The sequence below is a fragment of the Rhopilema esculentum genome, chromosome 12 (assembly GCF_057945365.1).
Source record: "Rhopilema esculentum isolate cy_ngs chromosome 12, ASM5794536v1, whole genome shotgun sequence".
Lineage (NCBI taxonomy): Eukaryota > Metazoa > Cnidaria > Scyphozoa > Rhizostomeae > Rhizostomatidae > Rhopilema > Rhopilema esculentum.
In genome coordinates, this window is record NC_142826.1 from 7,118,102 (window position 1) to 7,141,446 (window position 23,345).

The following is a 23,345-nucleotide window of genomic DNA, read 5'->3' on the forward strand; positions in this document are numbered from 1 at the left end:
GTTGCATTAAATATGGTTTGTAAAAAATAGTAAAAAAATTTTGCCAGCATGCCAATACGGAAACAAAGTAAACAGAAAGAACGCTACAGAATTGCTATCGACAACATCATTTAAGGTTCGCTTGTACAACAGTTTGCCAAATTTACTCTTCTGCTTTTTTGTGCAAGCTGTCTCTTTATGCAGCTGCAAAAGCCTTGGGTAGATCAGCAAACATCAACTTAAGCTATTATAAAATCAAACTTAAAACCAAATATATGTTGAAATCTTCGATAAAAATGTTGAAGAAGGCAAGCTGAAGTATCTATCGTATTCCAATTCCGTATCGAAAACTTTAAGCTTTGGGAAATACTAAATGTAGCTGGCATGCATAGACATTCAGCTCTGTATAGCAATGAGTTTAGATATTTTCCTACCAATTAGAGTTCAGATAAATGTGTAGTTCATTGACATAAATTGAAAATTAGGTATTGGAAGATCTGTGTCTAAAAGAACCAGTGTAACTCCACGCTTAACACTGTCCCATTGTTTGGGTCTTCCACCACCCAAGGGTGAAGATCTATGCATATCGCTGTTTTGATGTCTACATTATGTCGCTTACACTAACAATGCTGGGTCTGTTTAGAATTAAGAAATGAATGCACATAACGGTCCAATCTGAGCTTTAATAATCCCTGATAAGAGTCTGGCTCGCACTCTAAGAAATTGACACAGTCTTTGCGGTAGCTTCATCACAAACCTGATTGATGATCTCGATAAAAGATTAGAGATTCCATTTTCATGCACGTAGACACCCCGACATCTTTGTATCTTGCCGTTGTTGCAATTCATCCATATATGACCAATCTCGAGCCTTAATCGGTTGTCCGTTATGATCTATTAACACTGACTTTCTCTATCTCTATCGCTAATGTCCGGAGCCATAAAAGTATTTCTGGTTTAAGAAGGATAAGAACTTGTTTGCTATTAGGCTTAATATATGTGGTTTGTACCAGAATTTTAACACCTTTGGTACTGATGATGTCATAACGGATGATAAATCATGTTTAAAGCTTATTCAATTACAGGTCTGCTCAAGGAATTTATGGGTGGCAAGTCTCCTTTCGAATGAGCAACTACAATTTAGTAAACAAAATCTTTATACGAAGTTTATGCAAGTGTCTGAATTCGAAACGAGGAGGGAGTAAGTTCTTCAGATCCTGAACTATTAATGTCTATGTTGTTATGTTTAAGGGTGGGTATGGTACCGAAAGTATCCCTAATTAGGCTACCAAGTAGACACTGGTACCTTATCAGTACATTCTACGGCTATAGGAAAACATTCAGCCTTTTTTTGCTCTGATACCTACTGAAATACTGCAGTTTCATTACCTTTTAGGGATATTTTTGACATGGCCAACGAAAGATGCAATGAACCTGTCCGAAAGCTAGAAATCATAGAATTAATTTTCTTCAGTAAAACACCAAGAGTATTAAGGTAAGAAATTTGGATTTACAGTGAAGGACAGTGAAAGTTTCTAGCTCGAGAGAGCCTGGAAACCTGAAATACTGTAAATTAGCATTATATTTAGAAATAAAATCAAGTATAAGGAGCAACAATATTGACTCCTTTAGTCTATGCCCTTGAATTTCTCAGCTACACACAGTAGTAGAGACCAATTTTCAGGGGTTTTCACAACTACAATAACGATTGACTCAAGATACGTATTTCTATTCAAAAAAGAAGAAGCTTGTGGTTGTGCGGATTTTTCACGAGCCACTAGTTGGTACCGTTATGTATCAACAGATCGCCTCCGCAGCATTTAACCACATGCCTCCGCATGACCTTAGCGGATTTTCTGAAACAAAACTCTTGCCATTCAAACACTCTGATAACTCGTTGTCAATGAATGCGACATTTATAAATGTTTGTGATGTTTATCAATTGTGTAAGAATAGCTTGTAAACTAGTAGGTCAGCTGATCCTCTCAATAGGACCTGATCAATTCAACTCAAAGGTGAATACTCCCTTAATAATTAATCAATAGACCATCTATAGATCAAGCCGTGGTCTGCGAGTAGCTGATCGCTAGAAGCCCAGGTTAATCACAATTTCTCAAGAGCTATTTACTATTTCACGTGTTCCTTTAATTTACAGCATGCTGGGCCATGCTAGTGATGCTCATAAGATTGTTAAACCAATACACGCATTAAAAAAGAAGTCATTGTGCAAGCTATGCTCTTCATCACAAACCAATCAAACATTCAACACCAACGATCGTACGATTGCTTGGAAAAGTTCACAGCAATCTCTTTCTTCACCGCAATTCATTGCTTTATCAAAAAGACCAGAATGACACGTCTCTATTTGCTAACATGATTACGTCAGAAGTTATTCCAAGCAAATGTTTGGTTATTTTATGATCAGGTGGCATAGGGCCTAGCACTGAATCCTTTTGATACTTTATCTTGTCAATAGAGCAGTATAGGTTAGTCTTCCTATTTAGATTGTAAATATCAGTCACTGCTTGCACTGTGAAGTAACAAGGTTGCTTAAGAAAATCAGTTGTAGCTTAGTAAAGAATGGCTTTTGAAAAGCTAGCTTGAAGTTGCGCAGGGAGTTTTGGGTAAACTGAGCATTTATCAGAAGAAAAACGTTTCTTCTGAGCGCAAAGGTACTGTAGCTCGATTACTGGTGGCCATGACTCGAATGTTTGGTAGAGATTCGCGGGGCTGTGGATTATTTCTCATACTTCCCAAAGTGGATACTGGAAACATCATATTTTTGCATATAAATTTTTTGCCCGTCTGACCGAAACAAAACATACAGGAGTCATTTAAAGGCTACACATGCGAAGCTAGCATAATCTTTAAAGCTTTATGTAGTTCCGTTAAGGAGAGATTTCCTAAGACCGGTTTCCACTTGAATTAGTCGTGCGACAAAACGAATGCACTTTTGTCCATGCGCAAACTCCAACTTCCTCCTTCGCTGCGAATCAAACTCTTGAGCAACTGGTCGCGTTTGCCGCTTTGCCGATTCAAAGATTCGCTTCCACCTGTAGCGCCACGCCCAAGCAAAGCGATGAAAGTGGAAACCGGGTTTCGGCCTAAGATAACGAAAAGAAAGCCCAAAAAATGCAACGAAGTAACTATCAATTGAAATAGATATCAAGAGAAACAGTGATGCTTTTTAGTATTTCCTTCATTGAGAAAAGCGCTAGCAACAAAATGTTTACCACACTCAGGCCAGCTGCTCATGGCGTTCTTGAAGATTCTGTAAAGTGTCCTAGCACCAGAAACTCTATTCATTTTCGTGCAAGAAAAGATCCAATCATTGATTACAAAGGTTAAATGAGTGTCCTTGGCAGATTATGTCAAAACTGAACAGAAGTGGAAACCAATGTTTATTTCTTAGATATTTGTAAAGTCATTTTTTCTCTCATTTTACACATTGGTAATAAAAACTTGACCGATAATGAATAGAAATTCTATATCCAGGTTGGTTTTTCTTGTGTCAGCACTGTCAATGCAAAGCATTTTGATAGTGGTTACTGAATATTCTACCAAGGTAGGAAGAAGAACATCGAATGAAGAATAGTTATCTAGCAAAGCAAATAAAAGCAAGGTAACAGAGATTTCTTTCAAAATATAAATAGTTCCAAGGCAAAATATAAATTAAGATTCTGCTATCCTGACTGACCCTGACTACTTCATTAATAGCTGTGGGTTTTTGGTTCGAACTGAATGATTGCAGAACAATTAAACAACACCGCAACACTGATAAAAACTAAACGATATCGGTACCAAAATCAACGTTAATCATGGGAGATCAAATTAGACAGGTGGTCTCAAAACCTCGATCTATAAATGGGATTCTTGAGAATTGATAGAATGAGACACGCGAATTTAGGAAACATTGCTTGTGAAAACGAGGCCTGTGGAATTCTTCACACATATAAACATCCTTGGAACTTTATCATCTGAGGTTGTTGCATTAAAATGAAAACTATCTATTGGAGAAATTGAGATGCAGTAATAGATGCAAATTTTTATCGTACTCTAATTAATATTTGAGTCGATAAGTCGCGAAAAATATCAATAAAATATCAAAGAAACATACTGGCTTCAACAACAACAGAAATGGATATGAAAACCAGTAAATAAAAAAGTTACATGTAAAAATTCTAACTGAGACATCATCACTTTTTGCGTGGAAATTTCATCTTTCTGAAATTTTTTATTGCAAACAGAATAAAATCCACAGTGCAAAAAGAATTTCACAGAACCGAAAGAAGGTGCGGCCAATTTCATTACTTTAATCGTGCTAACGTATTAAGCACTGTACTACGGAAGTATCAAAAGACAAATTTCTATATATATATATAAAAGAGAGGATATCTGGATACAAAAACTTAAAACCCTAACCCCACTTGGCCTCAACCAAATAATCAATCATCCTTTTCCAAACTTTGACAGATAAATACCCCTTTTATACCCTGTTTTATCATTCGTTCATTTTCAATTTGATTGTCTCATTACCAGGGTATGGGTTTAGGATATCTATCAATGTATTAATCAAACGCCACATATATCAAGTAATCAATAAATAACGTAAATAAAAATTCCGTAACATTTAGTTTGTCATGATTACGGCCTATGGTCAAAACTAGTCGTCAGTCATCTCGCATATTTGTTCACTAGCACCTACGTCTTACTTTTGTTCGATATATATATATATGCTCAATAAACATTGACGTTTCGCTGTAAGCTTCTTCAGAATCATTCGAAAAAAAAATTTTAAACAGAAGATTTAAGTGCTTAAGAAAAGACATTTTACCAACATGCCTTGGTAAAAGCAGAGTAAAGTAAGTAGTCCAAAAAGCAACAAAAGTCGTTAAATTCCTGTAATCTAATTCGTAGAATTAATATTTACATTAAGAACTATCTAATATAAATGTAAATTTTACTCTTTACAACCATCTAATTCAGAAGTTGATAAGAAAAATGATTACTTTGTCAATATAAATGTTTTTATTGTGATGTAATGGGTTCACTAGAAGGTAATTTTATTTCACTTTTTCGCCTTTTATTTTTGTAGGACTGGTTTTATCATTTACGATAATAAAACTACTTTCTGCCTTTAAGTTTTATTTGAAAGATGGATATAAATAAATCTACTCGCAGGATAAAATACTATGCACTGTACTAGTTTTAATATGCTCTCTTTTTAATGGTTGCAATAGACATGCATTTAAAAAGATTGACATTTGATACAGAATACAGTTAAAATAAAAACATATTTAGTCGAAAAAAAATTGTTAAATAACTATTTACAACTAATTTAAGCACGAGGCAGTAAAAATGAAGAAGCTAATATACGTAGTATTGCCAGTTTTTTCGCTGCCAGATACATCACTTGTGTCAAAAACAAATCCTTCGTTGTTAGGTCGCATATATATACGCTTTGTTTGGCATAAATTCCACTTCTATGATGCTTAGTCTATTAGTCACAAGCCTGAACTAAACGAAATGACATAAAGCACCAAATAAATATATTCACAACTTTTTTCAGCTCTCTCTTGATTGGGTTTAATGCAAATTATATCTCGTTATTTTGCAATATCTTCCACAATATCCAAGCATCTATTTATGTATTCATTTAATGTTTAAATAAAGTTTTACCAGAGTTGAGCATAACATCTTCTAAGGTATTCATACATATCAAGCATTCAATTTATGTATACATTAACTTTTTCAGTAATTTTGTACCATTTTGTGATATTAAGCAGCATATTTATATCATTATTTTTAGGTCCAGATAACACCTTACACGATTTAGAGCAGATTTTATTTTGCCATTTTGAAGGGTCTTAAAAATATTTAACAATATTGAGCATTTAACTTATTTATTCTTTCAATAAATCTTTATCACTACGTTGAAATGAGTATAGCCTTGATCGTCCTCGCCATCTTCTCAAAGTTGAACCAAATACACTAAAAACAAACATTTTCATAAACCAATTAACCTCATGTTATAAAATGTTAAATTTAAGAAAGTTATCATATTTCATCTTACTCTTCAGATAAAAATATTTCAGATAAAAAACTGTTTAATTTTTTTATTGACGAAATTATTAAGTTGCAAAAAAATTGTATTTTTTATTCTTTTAACAAATACCATACAAAGATATTTAGTGAAAAAAGTCCAGTTAAAGCCAACGAAAGAGTTATCATGTTTAAGCAGTCTTATTTTGTCTTCATTTCCAAATATAAAAACTCCCTCACAAAGAAAATTAAAAGCGAAACAATCTTATAGGTGAGAGAGGATATTTTACGTGAAAAAAGTTAATGGAAAGTTTCTGGGCCTTTTATCTTAATAGCAAAAACAAATAAAAAAGGTACAGATAAGGAAACACGCAATTCATCGATAGGTTTTAAGATTTGAGAAAAAGAAATAGAAAAGATAGTTTTCCTTGCCAGTAGTAGACTAACGTATTTTGCAAGATAGCTTTTTAAGATCAGATTAACCAGGATATTCATTTAATTACAATATATAGCCATCAAATGATGATTCTCTCGTCACTGATTTCTTATTGCCAATATCAAAGAAATGAATCAGCCAGATCACAACCAGCCACCAGGTAACCTCCAGCAACCCAAATCAACTATTTCACTGGCAAAATGATTGAAAATAGCGAAAAGCTAAACACGAGCAAAGTCAAATCAGAGAATGGAAACCATCAAGCACATCGCCAAAGCAGCATTTGGATGTTAAGTGAATCTCTGAAGTTAAGGAGTGCTCCATTATTTTCCCCATACATTTGCAAAATAAAAATGTTCCACAGCAAAACCAACATTAAAAATCCGTACAAGACATTAGCTTCAATAATGATAATAACCCTAGTGATAATAATTTGTGAAACATCTTCTTTCAGAATGTTTTATCTCACCTCGATTCAACGCTCCGACGAATATCGTCCTCACTGTCTCCTGCAACTGTGACGTCATCTAAACCAGTGAATGTCACCCGTGTCTTTGGAGCCTGGCAATAATAAAAGACTTGGATTTAAATTTATCTTATCTAAGGCGGGACAAAATACCAAATGCTACGAAGGAGCTACTTCAAAGATATCAAATTACACCTAAAATATCGGATAAACGGTGTCGAGATTTCGCAATCGTTCCCATTAGTACATTTTTGCTATATCTGTTACTTGATAGCAAAGGAACCGAATTTGAATAGGCATGGGAAGGGCGGGGATTTTGACGATCGTATACACAGCTTTAGTCAGGGACTGTTCTCAAATATGATAATCAAAAGTTCTTGCAAATAACCGTACATATTGTACATGATTTATTTATGACATGTGACTAAGCTAGCTTATAAAAAGGATTTTCAGCTTGCAGACTATCATAAATACTGCTATCCATCTTGATTTTTTTTATCAGCAAGTAATGGAGTTCCTACATTTCTTCAAGTGATAAACAAAGAATTTTTAGGTGAAAATATTTTTTGATCAAAGTCTCTAAATTTGTTACTAAGAAAGATCTACAAATAGTTACAAAGTAATATTTCGAGACTTTTTCTACTTCAAAATAATGACAGTCATTAAATGAGCTAAAAGATATATCAAAATATTGACATTTCAATAAATTATTATTATCTTATAGTGAACTTTTAATTGAAGTTTTAATTGATCCATTGCCTTAAAAAAGGCTTAATTATTTTTAAAACGAATAAAAGGTTATAGGCATACTGAATACGAAACATAAGCAATCAGAAATCCTGGTTCCAAAAACATATATGAGCAAAATTTTAACACCCAATTCAAAACCCCAAAAATACATCAAACTGCGGAAAAAAAAGATGCATGCAGCTAAATTTTTAAGCATTTTCACGACACTAAATGTTTCAGGAATAAGTGCAAATGTGTATCAAACTACTTACATCATCTTTGGTTCTTTTCAGACAACTTTCTATTGTTTTGCTCAGCTTTTCTTCTTCTTCTACCTCTATTTTAACAGCCAACAAAAGATCATGATCACTTCCCTCAGATTCATTAAGGCTGGTTATCCTTACATCATCTTCCAAAGACTGATCACTCTCCTTTTCAAAAGTCCGGTTCTCTTGGCATGGACTGGTTTGTTCACATGTTTGATTCTCTTCTTGGTTGCTAGCAACCTCAGTAACATTGGCGCGTCGGCCAGGTTTTCTTGTGCCTGCTTTATTCACTCGTCTGATGCATCTACTTTCGCTACCAGAGAGGCTCTCTTGCCTCTCAATAGTGACCGTACTTCTCTCATTCTCAGAGTAACGTGACTGCTGACGTAAGACTATGTAACTACGCATATGCTTTGTAGGGGATCTGACACTGAGCCCTGTAGTGGCCAATGGGGTTCTCTCGATCTTCTTTTTCAGAACTTTTGTCTTTCTTTTAACTGTGGAAGTCCGTGGGAAGCTCACAACTCGGTTCTGATGACAACCTCTCTTTTGTGAAACTATCTTCCCTTTGTTAGGTGTTTTCTGCTTATTAACATTTTGTAAGTTTGTTTCATGCTCTGATTCCGTTTCAATGTCTCCAAAGTTCTCAACTGAATGCGTCTTGAGGTAGGCGGAACTTGAAAATTGCTTTTCATCAGAGCTAGAAATTCCAGGAATTAAAGATTCATCTTCATAACTGCCTGTCCGCATATCAATACCAAGGTCTTCTGAAGAAAATGCAATTGACGAGCAGCTCAATGTATTTAATGTATTTGTCTTGTGAATGGCATCAGAAAAGATATTATCCTCCGCAATTCCATTTGCATCCGGCAGCGAATTGATACTGTTGGCTGATCCACTTACTTGCGTATCATTCCCAATCAGATCCATGTTCATGATATAAGTATCTTCGAGAAAGGCTTTGCTTTTCTCTCGCCAGTCACTCAAGACTCTGTCTACAGCAGGAATCTGAGAACTCTCGCACAGTAAACTCTCAAAATTTTTCAAATCATTTTCAAAGTCATCCATCCAAGAATTATCAAGAGAAGACGACTCAATTGGTTTTTCGATGGCTCCTATTGGCTTTTTGCTCGGTGTCAGCAAATTCATATCATAGGTAGGTATATTGCTACTTATCGAACCATTCGATATATTGGCATGACCATTCTCTACTAGCCCGGTGTCACTCGATGTTATATTCATATCCATGATATCATTACTCAATGCAGCACTAGATTCGAACGTGCCGTAACCTTGCTCGGAAGACAAGTTCTCGAAAACTGAATTTTCGCAACCAGAATGATAACAATCTACATCATCATTAATTGTTTTAGTAGAAACCGATCGAGTCAATGTGCTGATTGATAGACTGGATGCATATTTCGAGCTCCAAGTCTTATCTAAAAACCCTGATGACAGAACTGTCCTCATCGATGATGCTAATGAGATCTTTGAGCTCCATTTTCTATCTACAAGCCTCGTTTTGCTTCTCCTTCCGATCGTAACGAGACAGGATGTTGAGGCATACTTTGTTTTATGAATCCTGGAAGGTTGTTGTCTATGAATCGTCTCAAGAGAAGAGCATGATGAATACAATGTATTCCGCTCACTAGCAAGTCTACTTTTGGCTTTGAATGAGAGATGAATTTGCTCACGATCTTTCAAATTAAGATTTGACCTGTAAACAAAACTGTAATATTTAGAATCAGATCTGTATCCGGCGTGCGGAGAGCTGATTGCATCAGGAGAAAAGTGGTCGAAGCTATTGCTGCACTTGTCACCGTCTTTTGAATCAGCAACTGAAGTGACGTCAGAGAACTCCTCCTAAAATGCAAATTGATATTATTGAGAAAAAATAATGTAGGGGATGTATTGAAATTCTTTATAGATGTTCAGAATTGAAAGGAAATATGGGTTTACAGTATAATAGGAATCTACTGCAAATCTTCCAAGTAAGGCTCAGCGGAAAAAGATTAAACATTACGCTAATATGGATGAAGCTGACGGTCTTTCTTCAAATAAAATACCGAAGCAAGGCCACTGTTACTGGGCAGTTTCAAAGCTGAAACTAGGATGTCAATAAAAGTAAATGAAAGGTGAAATAGTGCTTACAAATCTCTGTGTAACATTTTTGATATCATTAGATATCAGTTCTGATATCATTAGATATCGATAACAGCAAGCATGAAAATTAAACTTACCAAAGAGTCAACAGGCTGCGATGCCTCACTCTCAATGTCAATCGCCTTTTTGCCAAGGCATTTAATTCTCTCTCGAGACCACTCATTGTCATCCTGATGCTTCCATCTTGCAGACGAGCTGTCTCCTTCTGAGAAATATTCACTCGTTTCAAATTTGTCTTTTAACTTATTTTTGCGCCCCCTTAGTAGCCTGGAAGGCCGCAGATCCAGCCTCCTTCTCCTCGGTCGTCTGCGTTTGAATTTTTCTGTGCATTGCCAGTTTTCAAATTCTGAGTTCGTTAGGAAATCCCAAACGTGCTCCCATTCTAAATCTGATGGACTTGGTGATGTGTAGGAAGAATACAGGTAACGATTTGGAGAGCCAGGGAAATCTTCTTTCACGGTATTCGTCACAATAACTTCGTCCTCAGGTAATTTTGGTTTGCCATCTTTTACAACTACAGAAGAAAAACAACCTAGTATTTTACATTGATCCTAGCGATTCTAAAGATGATTTTACTAGGTTATAACCATTTAGCAGAATAAGCATTTTATAACTGCATTGAATTACATCTCGAATTTCTAGTTGTGCTAGCCGGTCAGTTCATTCAATTGGATAAATTGGGAACCCACGTACCTACAACACTAGACATTGGAAAATTAACAATTATTTCTAAAAACGATCTTACTCGTTTAAAGCACCTATACTGCCAGTAGAGTAAAGAAGTACTTCTGGTATACTGGAAGACTTATCCACAAAAAATTTGCTCTGTTGAATGGAAAACTTTGCTACTTTTAAACGAAACTTATTACGTTACTTATCTTTCGTCCAGAATTGGCAGGGGTATAGAAATTAAACATATATCTGAGAGGCCTGAAAGGTTTTATCAGTGCCAAATTTTATATGTAAATGTACGTCAAATAGAAAAATTTGAATTTGAATCCAGGTATACTCAATAAAAGCGACGTGACCCTAATAGGGGAAAAAATTATACCCACCTACGTGGCGTCTTCTCGGAGCTTTCGACCTAAAGCCAGAAGACAACTCAATTTCAAACAATGCAAATATCTTTTGAATACTTACTGCTTTGAAAAAATTGAAAAAAATCACTACTTTGGACATTGCAAGACATGTACATTTTTGGATTCGAGAGCAAGACGTCTAAAAATCTTTGGCTCAATAGAATGATTTGTTAACATTACGGTGTACATTGAAATAACAGTAGCAGAACCAAGGGTTTCTTAAAATTAACCTTCACGAAATTGAAATAGATAATGACTAACAACTAAAGATGCACTTAAGACAGTGGGAAATTAGTACATGCTTTACACAAAAGAACAATTGGATGTACTGCAAGTACACCAGGTTATTATAGAATCCCAAAACAGAGAGCACAGGTAAATGCATTTTAACTGTAGTTTTGAAAAGTAAAACATTCTAGAAAAGATGTCACGAGTCTGGAATGAAACAAGAGCTGATTAACGGAGAACAGAAGGAAGGGACAGCTACAGAGTTGTATAGACCTACCAGGCAAAGCACGTGTACATGGCCCCAACTGACAGCACTACAATAACTGGGATACCAAGCCACATCAGAGCAAATGTGTTCTCTTTGGCTTGTTCTTTCGCTGACACCTGTCAATCAGAATTTACACATTCAAAGCTATTTTAAAATAACTATATTTGGGCTAACACTGAAGTTTGATTAACCAAGTTTTGTTGGTCAATGTTTGCAAAAAGTAAGATGCTCATGAATTGGACAAAGATATCACAAAGCGTGAGACACAGACTAGTAACTTTGAACCATCTTGTCATACTGTCACAATCAAGCAAAATATATTGCTTATGACATCTTTTGATGTATCAATGATACAAGAATACATACTGATTATGAGAAATCGAGTAGATCCCGGGGAAGGTACTGGTAGATAGCACTATAACAGTATTTTTATCGAGCCAAATTGCCATGTTTTAAAATAGCAGAGTTATGCAGAAACATATCATACAGAAATACTCTTTATCCTCAGAATATAAAGAACAGATAATTACCAAAGGTAGAGAGAAACATGTATCCAGATACGGATCGAAAAAATATGCATTCAAGGAGCCAATCGAAGACAACACTCTTCCTTTCACGTTACTTTCGATCCAAAGAAACGTCTGCTTACCCTTTTGCTTCTCATCCAAAGCTCATACTCTAAAGTGTCCGGACCAAAAGTATTTCAGTAGGATATGTTTTCGCTTTCCCTGATATCTTGAAACTTATTTAGTCCAAAAGGCTTATTTAGACAATTGTATGGAAAAGAACTTATAAGGTCGATAGAGTGAGTCAATTCTAAATACAGTACTTTATCAAACAGTCGTGAAACTGTCAAAAAAATACAATGCTGCCTAGAAACCACTATTTAATTCGTTTATAAATGCTCAGATACAGAATCACAAGTTCATTCACAAATCGAACATCAAAAGGTTAATTTTCATACCCTATCTTCATCGCTGAGGTTCATTAGGACAGCAAAATGAGTCAGGTGTTCACACTGACAGACCGTAACCGTTGAATTGCTTGTAACCACCCAACATCCATTTGATGACCAGCCTCCGCCATTTTGAGGGCTATGGTATAAACATTCAATTATCTGTTTAAATTTTACTACTAGTAAGACCTATTCAATCATCAATTTTAAGTCTTTAAAAAAGATCAACTTGAAAACGTACAATGCATGCCAAAGTTTTGGAACATCAACAGCATTTTTGTCATCAACATTTGCTGTTTCCCCTTTCCCTTTCAAAAATATTGGATTATTTTCTATAGAAATACACTGTTTGGATATAACCTGCAAATTTGAAACTAGAAGGTGACTGAAGTGAAAAACCAACATTGTTTTTAGGAAAGGAAAAAAATCAGGCAATTCAATAGGCGTGAATGGAAACTAGATCGAGAGCTGACTGAAACTGCTTAGATGATCCAAGTACTTATGGCAAGCATTGTCGTTTCCCCATGCCGATTTATGAAATACCTGTCACATTTATCTTACGTTCGACAAAACAGAAAAATTTACAATAAGGCGAAAAATAGATGAACAAATCTAAAAAAATCAAAGATTATTAATACGCCAAAACTTTTAAAGCTTGATTAAATGAAATTTAATCACGTTTAATATGTGACAGGGTACGCCTTTTAGGTGCCCCTTGGGCTTTTGTTTTTGGGCACAGATTGCACAATTGTGAAGTTTGTGTTTATTGTAGCAGTGCTCGAGTAAGCTTTACATTGTGTTTTTTTGATACGGCTAAAGCAACCAGCGTACAAGTGTGCATTGGCCTTGGGTATAAAAACTTTTTCTTAGCACAGTTTTATTCTCACACGTTGCACGACAAATTGAAGTTGGACTTTGGAGAGGAAAGGTTTTTCCTTTGCGACCCTGCCCACCCAACCCTTGTCTAGAAATTTTCAGGGGTTTTTATTTACATGCATGTTGACTTTCTACTTTTTTTTCGTGCATTAGTTAATGGCCGTATGGCTTGCGACTTTTTGCATGAACAAGGTGCTGCTAGTCAGCGGAAGAAGGCCATTGTTCTTCTTCTCAACCCCCTCAAAAACGGTTGGGGTATTATTTATGGCCGTCTTTGCGATTGGCGCACCGACATAAATGGTTCAAATGATTCAAATGAATGGTTCAAATGAATGGTTCAAAAATAAATGGTTCAAATGATGAGAGAACACCACCTTCAGTCTTATGATTGACAATGGTAAAACATTCTGAGGACCATCCTACCCTTATTTGCTAATGGTTTTTGTTTAGTAACCTGGAACAAATATTAAAGGCTATTATAAAATTTCAATACAAAATACATTATGACGTGCCATGTTTTGCAATCATTATTCAGAGCAGCCTATCTAAGGGAAAAAGCGAAAATCAAACACAAGTCTGAATGTCACGTGGTTTGTCCCCTATAGCATTTACTTACTTTGAATTAAAATCCCAATAGACACATTTGGTCCTCGCTGAATTGCTCTCCTGCATAACAAATGTAAAGAACATAAAATTTTAAATTATTTCCAAAATTGCAAAGCAGTGATTCAAAAGCAAAAACCAGCTCATTCACATAAGGAAATATTTGAGTCATAGTCCACAGGAGCAACAAATGGATGATAAAAGTATGTCTCCTGATCTGGGGTATCATATTCGTTTACACAGTTCTACGCCATCACGCCAAACATGTTATCAGTAGTGATAGGGGCTCTTTCTAGCTTTAGCTAATTAGCCGAAAAGCTAACTTTTAATGGAACTGGTTATACTAGATATATGTACAAGAAACAACGGTAATAGCTAAATCGTTAATAGTTATGTTAGCATTACATTACAGCTGATACAAAATTATTTGCTAATGCTCCAAGGATTATTTCCTTGAAGTTATAGAGAAACGGAATACCTTCAGATGATGCAAAATTATTGTGACTGGAGGATCGATCTTCTTGGTTGGTTCCGGTCGTATCGAGGTAGCAATGACTTTGCTATTCACACGAAAGCCGTCTGTGAAGGTCACGTGGCTAAGAGGATCAACGGAAATTACACAATAATTTCGAAAATTAATGCAATGAGTGTATAGCTGACCAAGCAAATAGAAACAAACAAGAAAGGAAGAGGCAACGTCCCGCTGTATGTCTCGACTCGATCATCAATAATCGTAATGGCTTTATATTGTTATTAGGCCCGAGAAGAAAGAAATGAACAATTTTGTGTCTAAGACATTGATGAAGACATCAAACGATTTTTCCTCTTCTACCTCCAGAATTTTCATTCGTACTTTTTGCTTACCAATACCACGCGTGTGCTAAATTTTTACCAAAGACACAAATTTCAAACAGTTTGGTACTTTTCCATCAGTGTTGAATCCAAAGTATCGACATCCTTCTTTCATTCCATTCAAAAAAGGATTGTAATGTTTCTAAATTACCATATATTTGAGAAATAGCTATGGTTTGTAGACTGGAGGGGATAGAGATTCGTAGAACTTAAAGTGCATACGTAATAAACATTAAACTGACGAATATATAATCCAATTTCTTCAGAATGATAACTTATCTAACTTTTTAAAAGATATTGGAAGAAATTTAGCTCAAATTTATTCAGTAGCTAATAGCTTCCTTTTAAGAAAAGGGAAAGACTTAACATGACTTGTCCAGGGTTAGCAGTAAACATAAAGTTTCAGGGTAAGCACTGAAACTTGAAAACATAAATGAGATTTAAAATCTTGCAAAAATTTCTTTGAGTGCCAATTTGGAGAAAATAGCATGAATTTATTGAAAGGAAAAGCAAAAAAATATTTAATATTGAAAAAAATAAGGATGTCTGTTTGAAAAACTCACTTGTTTGAATTCCATTGATGAGGGAGAAGCGGTGCTAAATTTTTGTAGTTGACACTGGCTACCTTAATGACTCCTGTGGGAAAAACTTTCAAGTTAAAACTATTTCTACTAATAATTCACTTGTCAACCGAGAAAGATAAACGTTTTACATGACAGCATGATGGATAATGGCTGAATATATAATTTTAGACAGCTGGGATGTTTTTTTCGAACCTAAAGTTGGCTTATAAAGATTTGAAATGGCTTTGAAAAAAGCAAATATTTTACAGCATATTGGCTAAAAGCTTCTTCGTCTGACACTCCTCAGAGCATAAAACGTCAGAATAAGGGTCCAAAAGAACACGATGAAAAATAAATATGACGACATGTTTCGGATAATTGGCAGAGCCCGGTCGTCTTTCCATCTAGCAGTTTTGGAATCGATCTACTAACAGACGAAAAAGCTGCCATTTTGTAAACAGAAGGAGTTCATTTCTTTCTTGGATTCCAGTGGTAATTTTTCTTTAGGCACGCGGCACTGATTGGTCAACTATACCGGTCATGTGCTTGCATTTTTCAGATTGGCCTATTTCGATCCACAACTGGGTATATATTATATATTTTTCATTGTGTTCTTTCAGACCCTGATTCTGACGTTTTATCCTCTGAGTAACAATTTTGTGAAAAACATAGCCGAAACAGTATTTGCATAGACTGAAGAATCAAATGAAGTTGGGCTCATGAAATGTCAAGTTACATTTATATTCCAGAAAACTAGCAAAAAAGAAAATAGCATTGAACTGGAGAGTCTAAAAAGGGTAGAGTGATTCCAGTGTAATCCAAGACCACTACTGTAAATAGAACTAGCGTAGATATCCAGGAAATTGTACCTAACAATACACTGAATTTCTTCATATACAAAGCAGCTTCAATCAAACAAGAAAACTTTATAGCCAATAGCATTATAGGCTCATCTAGATGTAAGATGTAAGAGGTATTGCCTTGCAGCATATTTCTGACAGCTAAAAACTGATTACTATGAAAATTAGAGTTACTACTTACAATATAATAGTAATTCCGTCAATACAATAGTTCTCTCAAAGCGCCCAGGCTAGAGTACTTGCACAAAATTGAATGAATAGAAGACAGTTGACAACGAATAATAAGTTTTCACTTAATGGCTCTTTGATATATGCAAATGGAGTGGAGACGTGAGGTGGAGCCACTGTGTATGGTTGAAAGAAATACTGACAATAGGCTTGCAGTTCTGATAAACATAAAAGAAAGAGTCAGTCAAACGAGTCTTTTCTCGATCCGCACCTGGATGGTGTAGACTTCCGCCTATTATTTTGCCATTTTCTTAATTTTTATACTTCGTGAAGTTTCGGGTGAAAAGTATTTAAAATTGCTATGTTTCGCTGTTCCGTGCTACTTTATAAAACGATGGAAAATGAGCAGAAAAGGGGAGACTAACCGGCCTTAAACAAATGTCCAGGCAGAATTATCTGGTCTTTTTTTGTTGTCCATCTCTTGAGAAAAGGCATGCTGTAATTTGGAAAGACGTACTTCTGGCTTCTCGAGTGACGTGCAACTGACAATACTAAAAGAATAAAAAAATTATGATAACAACTTTGCATCATTCAGTATTTGTGAGAAATTCAATGAATTCCTTATAGGAACGAGCAGTCATACTGTCGAGATCCATGATTACTTTGTACCAGGAGGTATAGGCAATATCAGCTCAATCTTCATTGGTTGGGTATTTAGCAAGATTTCATGCGCTAACAGTGTGCAAGGCGTGATAGGAAGGGTATTAATGACAAAACATTAGCAAAGAAACAATTTGATGTTGATGTGTTTTAAATCAAAATAGGCATATGCATGTAAAATTCATTATCAAAAAAACAATCCTAACTCCAAACCCTTCACGGACTTATATCAAATTAAGGCACAACACGAAACTTCGGTTGAAAATCTCAATGCGGGTAATTATAATTTTGCAAGAAAACCATATCAAGAGTACGCACAAAAGTAGCAGGGCCAGAAGCAATGACAAAATTACCCATATTGTTGGTGATAATTGGTTGGTTGTTGTTGATAGGAGGTATCTTTCCAGCAGTGACCACACTAAAGTTTTCAAGAGCTCTCATGATTTTCCCTGGTCCTTTTAAAGACTATATCAAAAAGATGGAAAATATAGCAGCATGGAACAAAATTACTACAAAATTAAGTTGGCCAATAACCCACACGATGGCAATTAATTAAAGAAATTGGAAAAAAATTAATAACATTTAAAAAAGTTTTCATAGGAATGATTAAACGTAAATTTAAAGTAGAATTGTACTAGGAAAAACATAGCGAATATAGCCCGAAATCACTTGAGTAGCCTGTAACACTAATCTGTAACAGTTAACGTTACAACCAAGCAAGCTGAAATACGTTATAATGCGTAGAGCACAAACGTCTCTGAATACCGCCAGTTGTTGAATGCCCTCTTTTCTTGAGTCCAAAATAACAATATCATTGTGCCTATAGACTTATTCCTTAAACCTTATCCTAAATCTTTAAAGATATATTTCTTCTATAAACTTGAGCCTTAAACGTAACAAATAATCTTTAAGAAGTAGGACATTCACTTACACGATTCACATTTTCCCATTCTTGCTTATTGGTGACATCAAGCAAATTACTTGCAGATCGAGCAAAATTCTACAAAAAAACAACATAGAATTAAATGCTATATGCCTTTCGGTTCTAATTTGGCTACGCATTTTTGGATTTCGCAATATTCAGCTACTCAAATTCCTAGCTGATAAATTACATGCAAAGAAGATAGCATAATTTCAAAACTCTAAGAGAATGAACGTATATAAATACTGAATTGAGAATGATTTTAATATTATGATCAAATGAAAGAGGTAAGCGAATTCTATTGGCAGAATAAATTCTCATGAAAAAATGAACAACATTTTACCCGAAGAGCCCCAAATCCAAATCTTTCAGCGTGATTCTTTTGGACGAATTTGGACACTTCGTCTAGAATATTTGATGCCTTGATAATGTCCCCACCAAAAACCAAGGAATTATCAATTGTTTGGGTCGTTATTTCCTCTAGTTTTGCAAGGACGTCTTTGACGCTTGCAGTGAAGCCGAGATGTTTTACCTGTGTGAATAAATAACAATTGAAACGCACGAAGATGATGTTAGGTTGATTTGAAAGCAAAATGGGTTCACAATTTTCTAAAAAAATACGCCACTTTTAACATAAAATCGAACTTCGAGAGCATAAAAGATGACCAAATACAGTCGCAACTTTGTGACCTTCCAGTTCATATTGCTCTCACTGCAAAGTATGAATAGTCACGGGGCATTTTTGTAAATAATATGTCAATTTGAACACTATTCTTATACTAACTTTGTATTTAAGATAAGTCGGCTAAGATAAAAAACTGGAAGCTACTCGAAGAAAATTTGACAACTTGATAACGAGGAAAGCTAATGGAATTTGATGGTTATGTTTTCCAGTAGATCGCTGATCATATACATCTATTTGACACATTCTACTTCAGATATACCACTCCAAATACTTCAGACAAATAATACAGAGTCCAGAATTATGACATGCAGCACTTACATCTTCATTGAGGTTGGTATACTGATCTGAAACACAGCCACCAAAGTCAGGTGTCAGCCACTGCGAATGGTCATTGCACTGTCTTTTGGCAAAGCCTACAACCAATTACATCAACTGGTAATTTACCAATACGATGGCAAGAACAGGCAAAACAATTCTCTGTCTATCTTATTTTAATAATTGCTATAAATATGACTTATAATAAGGCATAGAATCTACAACACCCCTGTGCAACAAGCCCAGTGAAAACAATTCCTGTTGTAAAATTTTCTAACCAGGGAGTCTCTTTTAAAAAAATATAATGACCTATTCAGGCAATTTTCTATTTCCAATATCCCCTGCAAGCTGAGATTCCATCCCTTACCTTTGCCAGCAATATGTGAATAAACAATCTTGCCAAGCTTGTTATATTGAATTATAGTGGTCCGTATTTTGGTAGCATTTATAATGCTAGACTGCCAGCTCTTATCTTCATAATCACCTTTGTTAACAGAATGATGATAAATATTTCCATGCAAGTAAAGATTTTTAAGACCTTCTCCAATGTGAAATTTTTTTTGGTTGCACAAAATATTAAAAAATGGCTTTTTTGTTTGTTGTAAAAAAATTGCTTTTCTCAAAAGCCACTTTCTTTATCTTAATTTATTTCATTTGGCTTTAAAAATATGCAATTGCCTACCTTTGGCCTCTCTTGGACATGAGCGAGTGGCAAAGTGCCCTGGTTTTGTTTCTTTCCACAGGATTCCAAAGGCATTTTCACCTTGACAAATAGCTGGCTTACCTAGAGAATTTAAAGTGCAATTTGAATAAACTGATTATATCTGAGACAAAAATTACATCATCAGTTTACAGAAATATTGTGAAAGAACTTGCTTTTGCCTACCCAAACAGCATTGGATGTTCATGAACAGGGCTGGACAATTCAGTCTCCTGAGCACTAATCGACCACTAATCGTTTTCCAGGGTAACAACCAAACTTTTTAAAAGAGCCTGTAGCGATATCACCCAGTGAAGATAAAAATATATTTTACGAATAACGCAAGTCAAAATGGTGAGTTTGGTGAACAGCATTTCCAGGAATAGCACTACATTTCAAAACCAATGACCAGAAGAGAAATCTGAAAAGAGCAGCTGACTGTATGCATCTCAGTATGTCAGCAGCATGCTAATCAGCAGCAGTATGTCACCTCATACATGTTCAACAATGCTTAATCTATAACAATGCTATATGATAAATAACAGATTTAGCTAGCAAAACAACTGAAAACACTAAGCAACAGGCCATATGTGGGAGACCACAAAAAGAGCTGTTAACTATTTACCTGGTATCCTCCCACCCCTGATAAAGTTTTTCCATTTTTTCCATCATCTTTACAATTCATGGAATATTTTTATTGACATATTAAACATTCTTAAAAAGGTTTTCATTAAAAAACAAAGTACTGTGTTGGTGTGAAAAAAAAGATCATTTAATACCTGTTTGGGTATTTATATTTGGCTTCTTCACAAAAACTATTCTTGTCCTTATTGTAGGCTCTTTTAAAGGTTCTGTTTTACAGGACTCATGGTTGTGGCAATGCACTAAGTAGCAAACCTATAAGAAGAAGAAATGTTTTGAAATATATTTTGTTTAAATAAAACAATATGGGTATGATTTTAACAAAAATCACAAAGTGTTTAAAAAATTAATCATTTTTCATGTTTTTTGTATTCTTTAGCAGGAGCTAAAGGCAAATTATCAATTATTAATATTATTATTATAATTTTAAATTTTTTTTAAAATAAATTTGCTAAGTGTAACACATGGTTCCTAATTGAAAGGTTTTGTCTATCTTTTGCTAGTTCACAAGCTTCTTTCCATTCGATTTTATCAATGTCTTTAGGGTTGATTTTATTTTTCAAAGACAGTTTTGGGCGGCTTTTTGATCTTGTATATTTTTCATCTATGTAAGCTAAGGTTAGCTTTGCTGGGGTTTGTTCTGATCATGCTTAGGCAAAACAAATTGTAAATTTTCTTTCAGTTTAAAACAATTTTTATCTTTCTAATAATCCTTCTTGTATGAACTATATGTACATAATAAAGAAGGGGCAAATACACTCAGACTACAAGAATTCAAATGCAGAATAGAAAACACCAAAGCTATAAATATTAGATCAGAAAATGTTGAAAGAAAAACTTGGGAAATTGTATTGAGCATGAAGTGCTTCAGAAAGAAATCAATTACATGTCATAGACAACAACACATTGTAAAATATGCTAAATGGTAACATCCCGCCCGATATAAAAACATCTAAGCTAATTGATCAGTGGTATTAACTAAACTGCTCAACATTCCACATCTTACCTCCCCTGATTTAAATAAAAGGTCACATGTTGGTGTTTTGCAGCACTGCTTAATGCACTTGTCAAGAGTGGGGTAGCCTTGCATCCTGGTGAATTCTCCTGATTTCCTGCCCTTTGAAAGAACCATATTTTCCAAGTTCTGTCGGACAGGGCAAGAGCCAGCTTCTGAAATCGAAAGCACCAAAATTTAAAGTGCCGAAAGTGATATTTTAGAAATTCAGAATATTTTCAGCATAGCCTGAAAGAACTTTCTGTCGTTTTTAACACTTTGAGATCAGCTTTCGTGGTCTAAAATAAAAGAGTATAAGAATTTATTTCTGACGTCTTTGTTTTGCTACTGCGAATCCACACTGGTATCGAGTCCAGTTCAGTTGTTCACATGATTTAATGCTATATCAATGTTACTTTGCTTAAAAAACTAGATGAAAACAAAAACAAATTTGATCTTTTTTGTTACCAGATTTATTTCAAATTCCGAAATCCAAAATGAAAGGAACTCCATGATTTTGCCTTTGCTAAAGCTGAGTTGAATTTCGCGGCAATCAACAGCCTCAATTTTATAAAGAGGTTGTGGCCGATTGTTCTAAAATTAGCCTGCGTGCAGACTTTACTATCCGTTGCGAAGGAGAGCCAATACGGAACTTACAACCTAGGGATATATGATTTGAGATAGATGCAAATCCTTTTGCAGACTCTCATGCTACCAGGGCCTTAGCCGGAAATATACGAACACCTTAAATCCCCATGATTCGCGCTGCGTTGTTTGTAAGTTATCAAAGTTGGAACGCAAAATGAATCAGTTTCAACGTAAACAACCACAAACTGAAATTAATTTTAATTGATTATATTTTACTTATCTATCTAAAAAACAGTATAAATTTTGACAAGAATTAGTAAAAAGATTATAATTTTGAATATTTGATCGAAAAATTGAAGAGACTTAATGTATTGCAGATTGTTGTGTAGAATTGTTTTATCATCGTTAAAATTGTATCTTTATTAATTTACAAACTGCTGCAGCAAAATAATTTTCCGTTAGCCTATCCCTGCCTTAAGCCCACTTACCTGGTTTGTCTTTTGGACTTATTGGAGCAGATGATTCAGGAGCTTTTTTCTTTGGAATATTTGGCTTTGGCACTGTTACTTTCGTTGGTTTTTCTATTGGAGGAAAAGTGAAGAAATTGCTTAGGCGTTTTATGTAACCAAAAAAAGAAACAATCTAAAGAGATAACTTTATTTTGATAAAAGCACAAAGATTTTAGATTTACTTCTAGATATAAAACTTGAAAATACTCACCAGCCAGTGCAATGTTCCTAACAGCTGTACAAAATTACTTCAAAATGAAACACATTTTTTAGAAGTGTATTATGCAAACCTAACTGATATAGACATTTTGCTGGGAATTGCTTGACAGACCTTTCATATAAGCGACACTTTTAGCGGTGCTTGGCATGAAATTAAAGAAAAAAGACTAAATGAACATCTATTTCTTTTGACGTCGGGGAAATGTTCTCGAAGACATCCTCAAGGTACAAATTTGGTGAATTACCCAACTTTACGAATCCCTATGCCTTCAAACAATTGATCAAGGAATGAGCAGCGCTGACAGTTTCAAAAATAAGTAATGCTATAACATTAGATGATATATCAAACTCTGCAGGATTTTCTTTTGAGCAAAAAGAACACTTGTTGTCAGACAATGGCAGTGCAAAGTAATCAGAGCTTCAGCCCAAGGGGGTTAACCTACGAAATTGATCCCCACTGGCTAAGATCGTGCTATCTTTTACCGTCAAAATAATTTGCACCAGCTAAAATGCGTCGGAAAGAATGGAAGATTTAACTAGCTAGGAAAGATTGCGTTGGATTTATTGGTGGGATTGAT

At 35.0% G+C, this 23,345-nt stretch overlaps 1 protein-coding gene across 2 annotated transcripts in view; it reads right to left on the bottom strand.

Annotated features, from left to right (window-relative positions):
• Positions 1-23,345, bottom strand: part of LOC135681293 (uncharacterized) — a 36,377-nt gene that overhangs the window by 2,566 nt on the left and 10,466 nt on the right. The window contains exons 5-23 of one of the 2 annotated variants that reach the window (XM_065195673.2): positions 22,528-22,620; positions 21,464-21,627; positions 20,595-20,712; positions 19,798-19,899; positions 19,119-19,213; positions 18,459-18,647; positions 18,125-18,193; positions 17,547-17,658; positions 16,959-17,084; positions 15,506-15,578; positions 14,569-14,686; positions 14,104-14,153; positions 12,621-12,750; positions 11,666-11,772; positions 11,137-11,165; positions 10,159-10,595; positions 7,925-9,781; positions 6,927-7,018; positions 1,955-5,970 (exon numbers count right to left, since the gene is read on the bottom strand). In XM_065195673.2, coding sequence (XP_065051745.2) covers positions 5,883-5,970; positions 6,927-7,018; positions 7,925-9,781; positions 10,159-10,595; positions 11,137-11,165; positions 11,666-11,772; positions 12,621-12,750; positions 14,104-14,153; positions 14,569-14,686; positions 15,506-15,578; positions 16,959-17,084; positions 17,547-17,658; positions 18,125-18,193; positions 18,459-18,647; positions 19,119-19,213; positions 19,798-19,899; positions 20,595-20,712; positions 21,464-21,627; positions 22,528-22,620 — 4,049 coding nt within the window. In that variant the 3' untranslated portion in view covers positions 1,955-5,882. Of the gene's footprint in view, positions 1-1,954; positions 5,971-6,926; positions 7,019-7,924; positions 9,782-10,158; positions 10,596-11,136; positions 11,166-11,665; positions 11,773-12,620; positions 12,751-14,103; positions 14,154-14,568; positions 14,687-15,505; positions 15,579-16,958; positions 17,085-17,546; positions 17,659-18,124; positions 18,194-18,458; positions 18,648-19,118; positions 19,214-19,797; positions 19,900-20,594; positions 20,713-21,463; positions 21,628-22,527; positions 22,621-23,345 lie in introns of those variants that run through there. The other variant, XM_065195674.2, reaches the window with a different exon arrangement.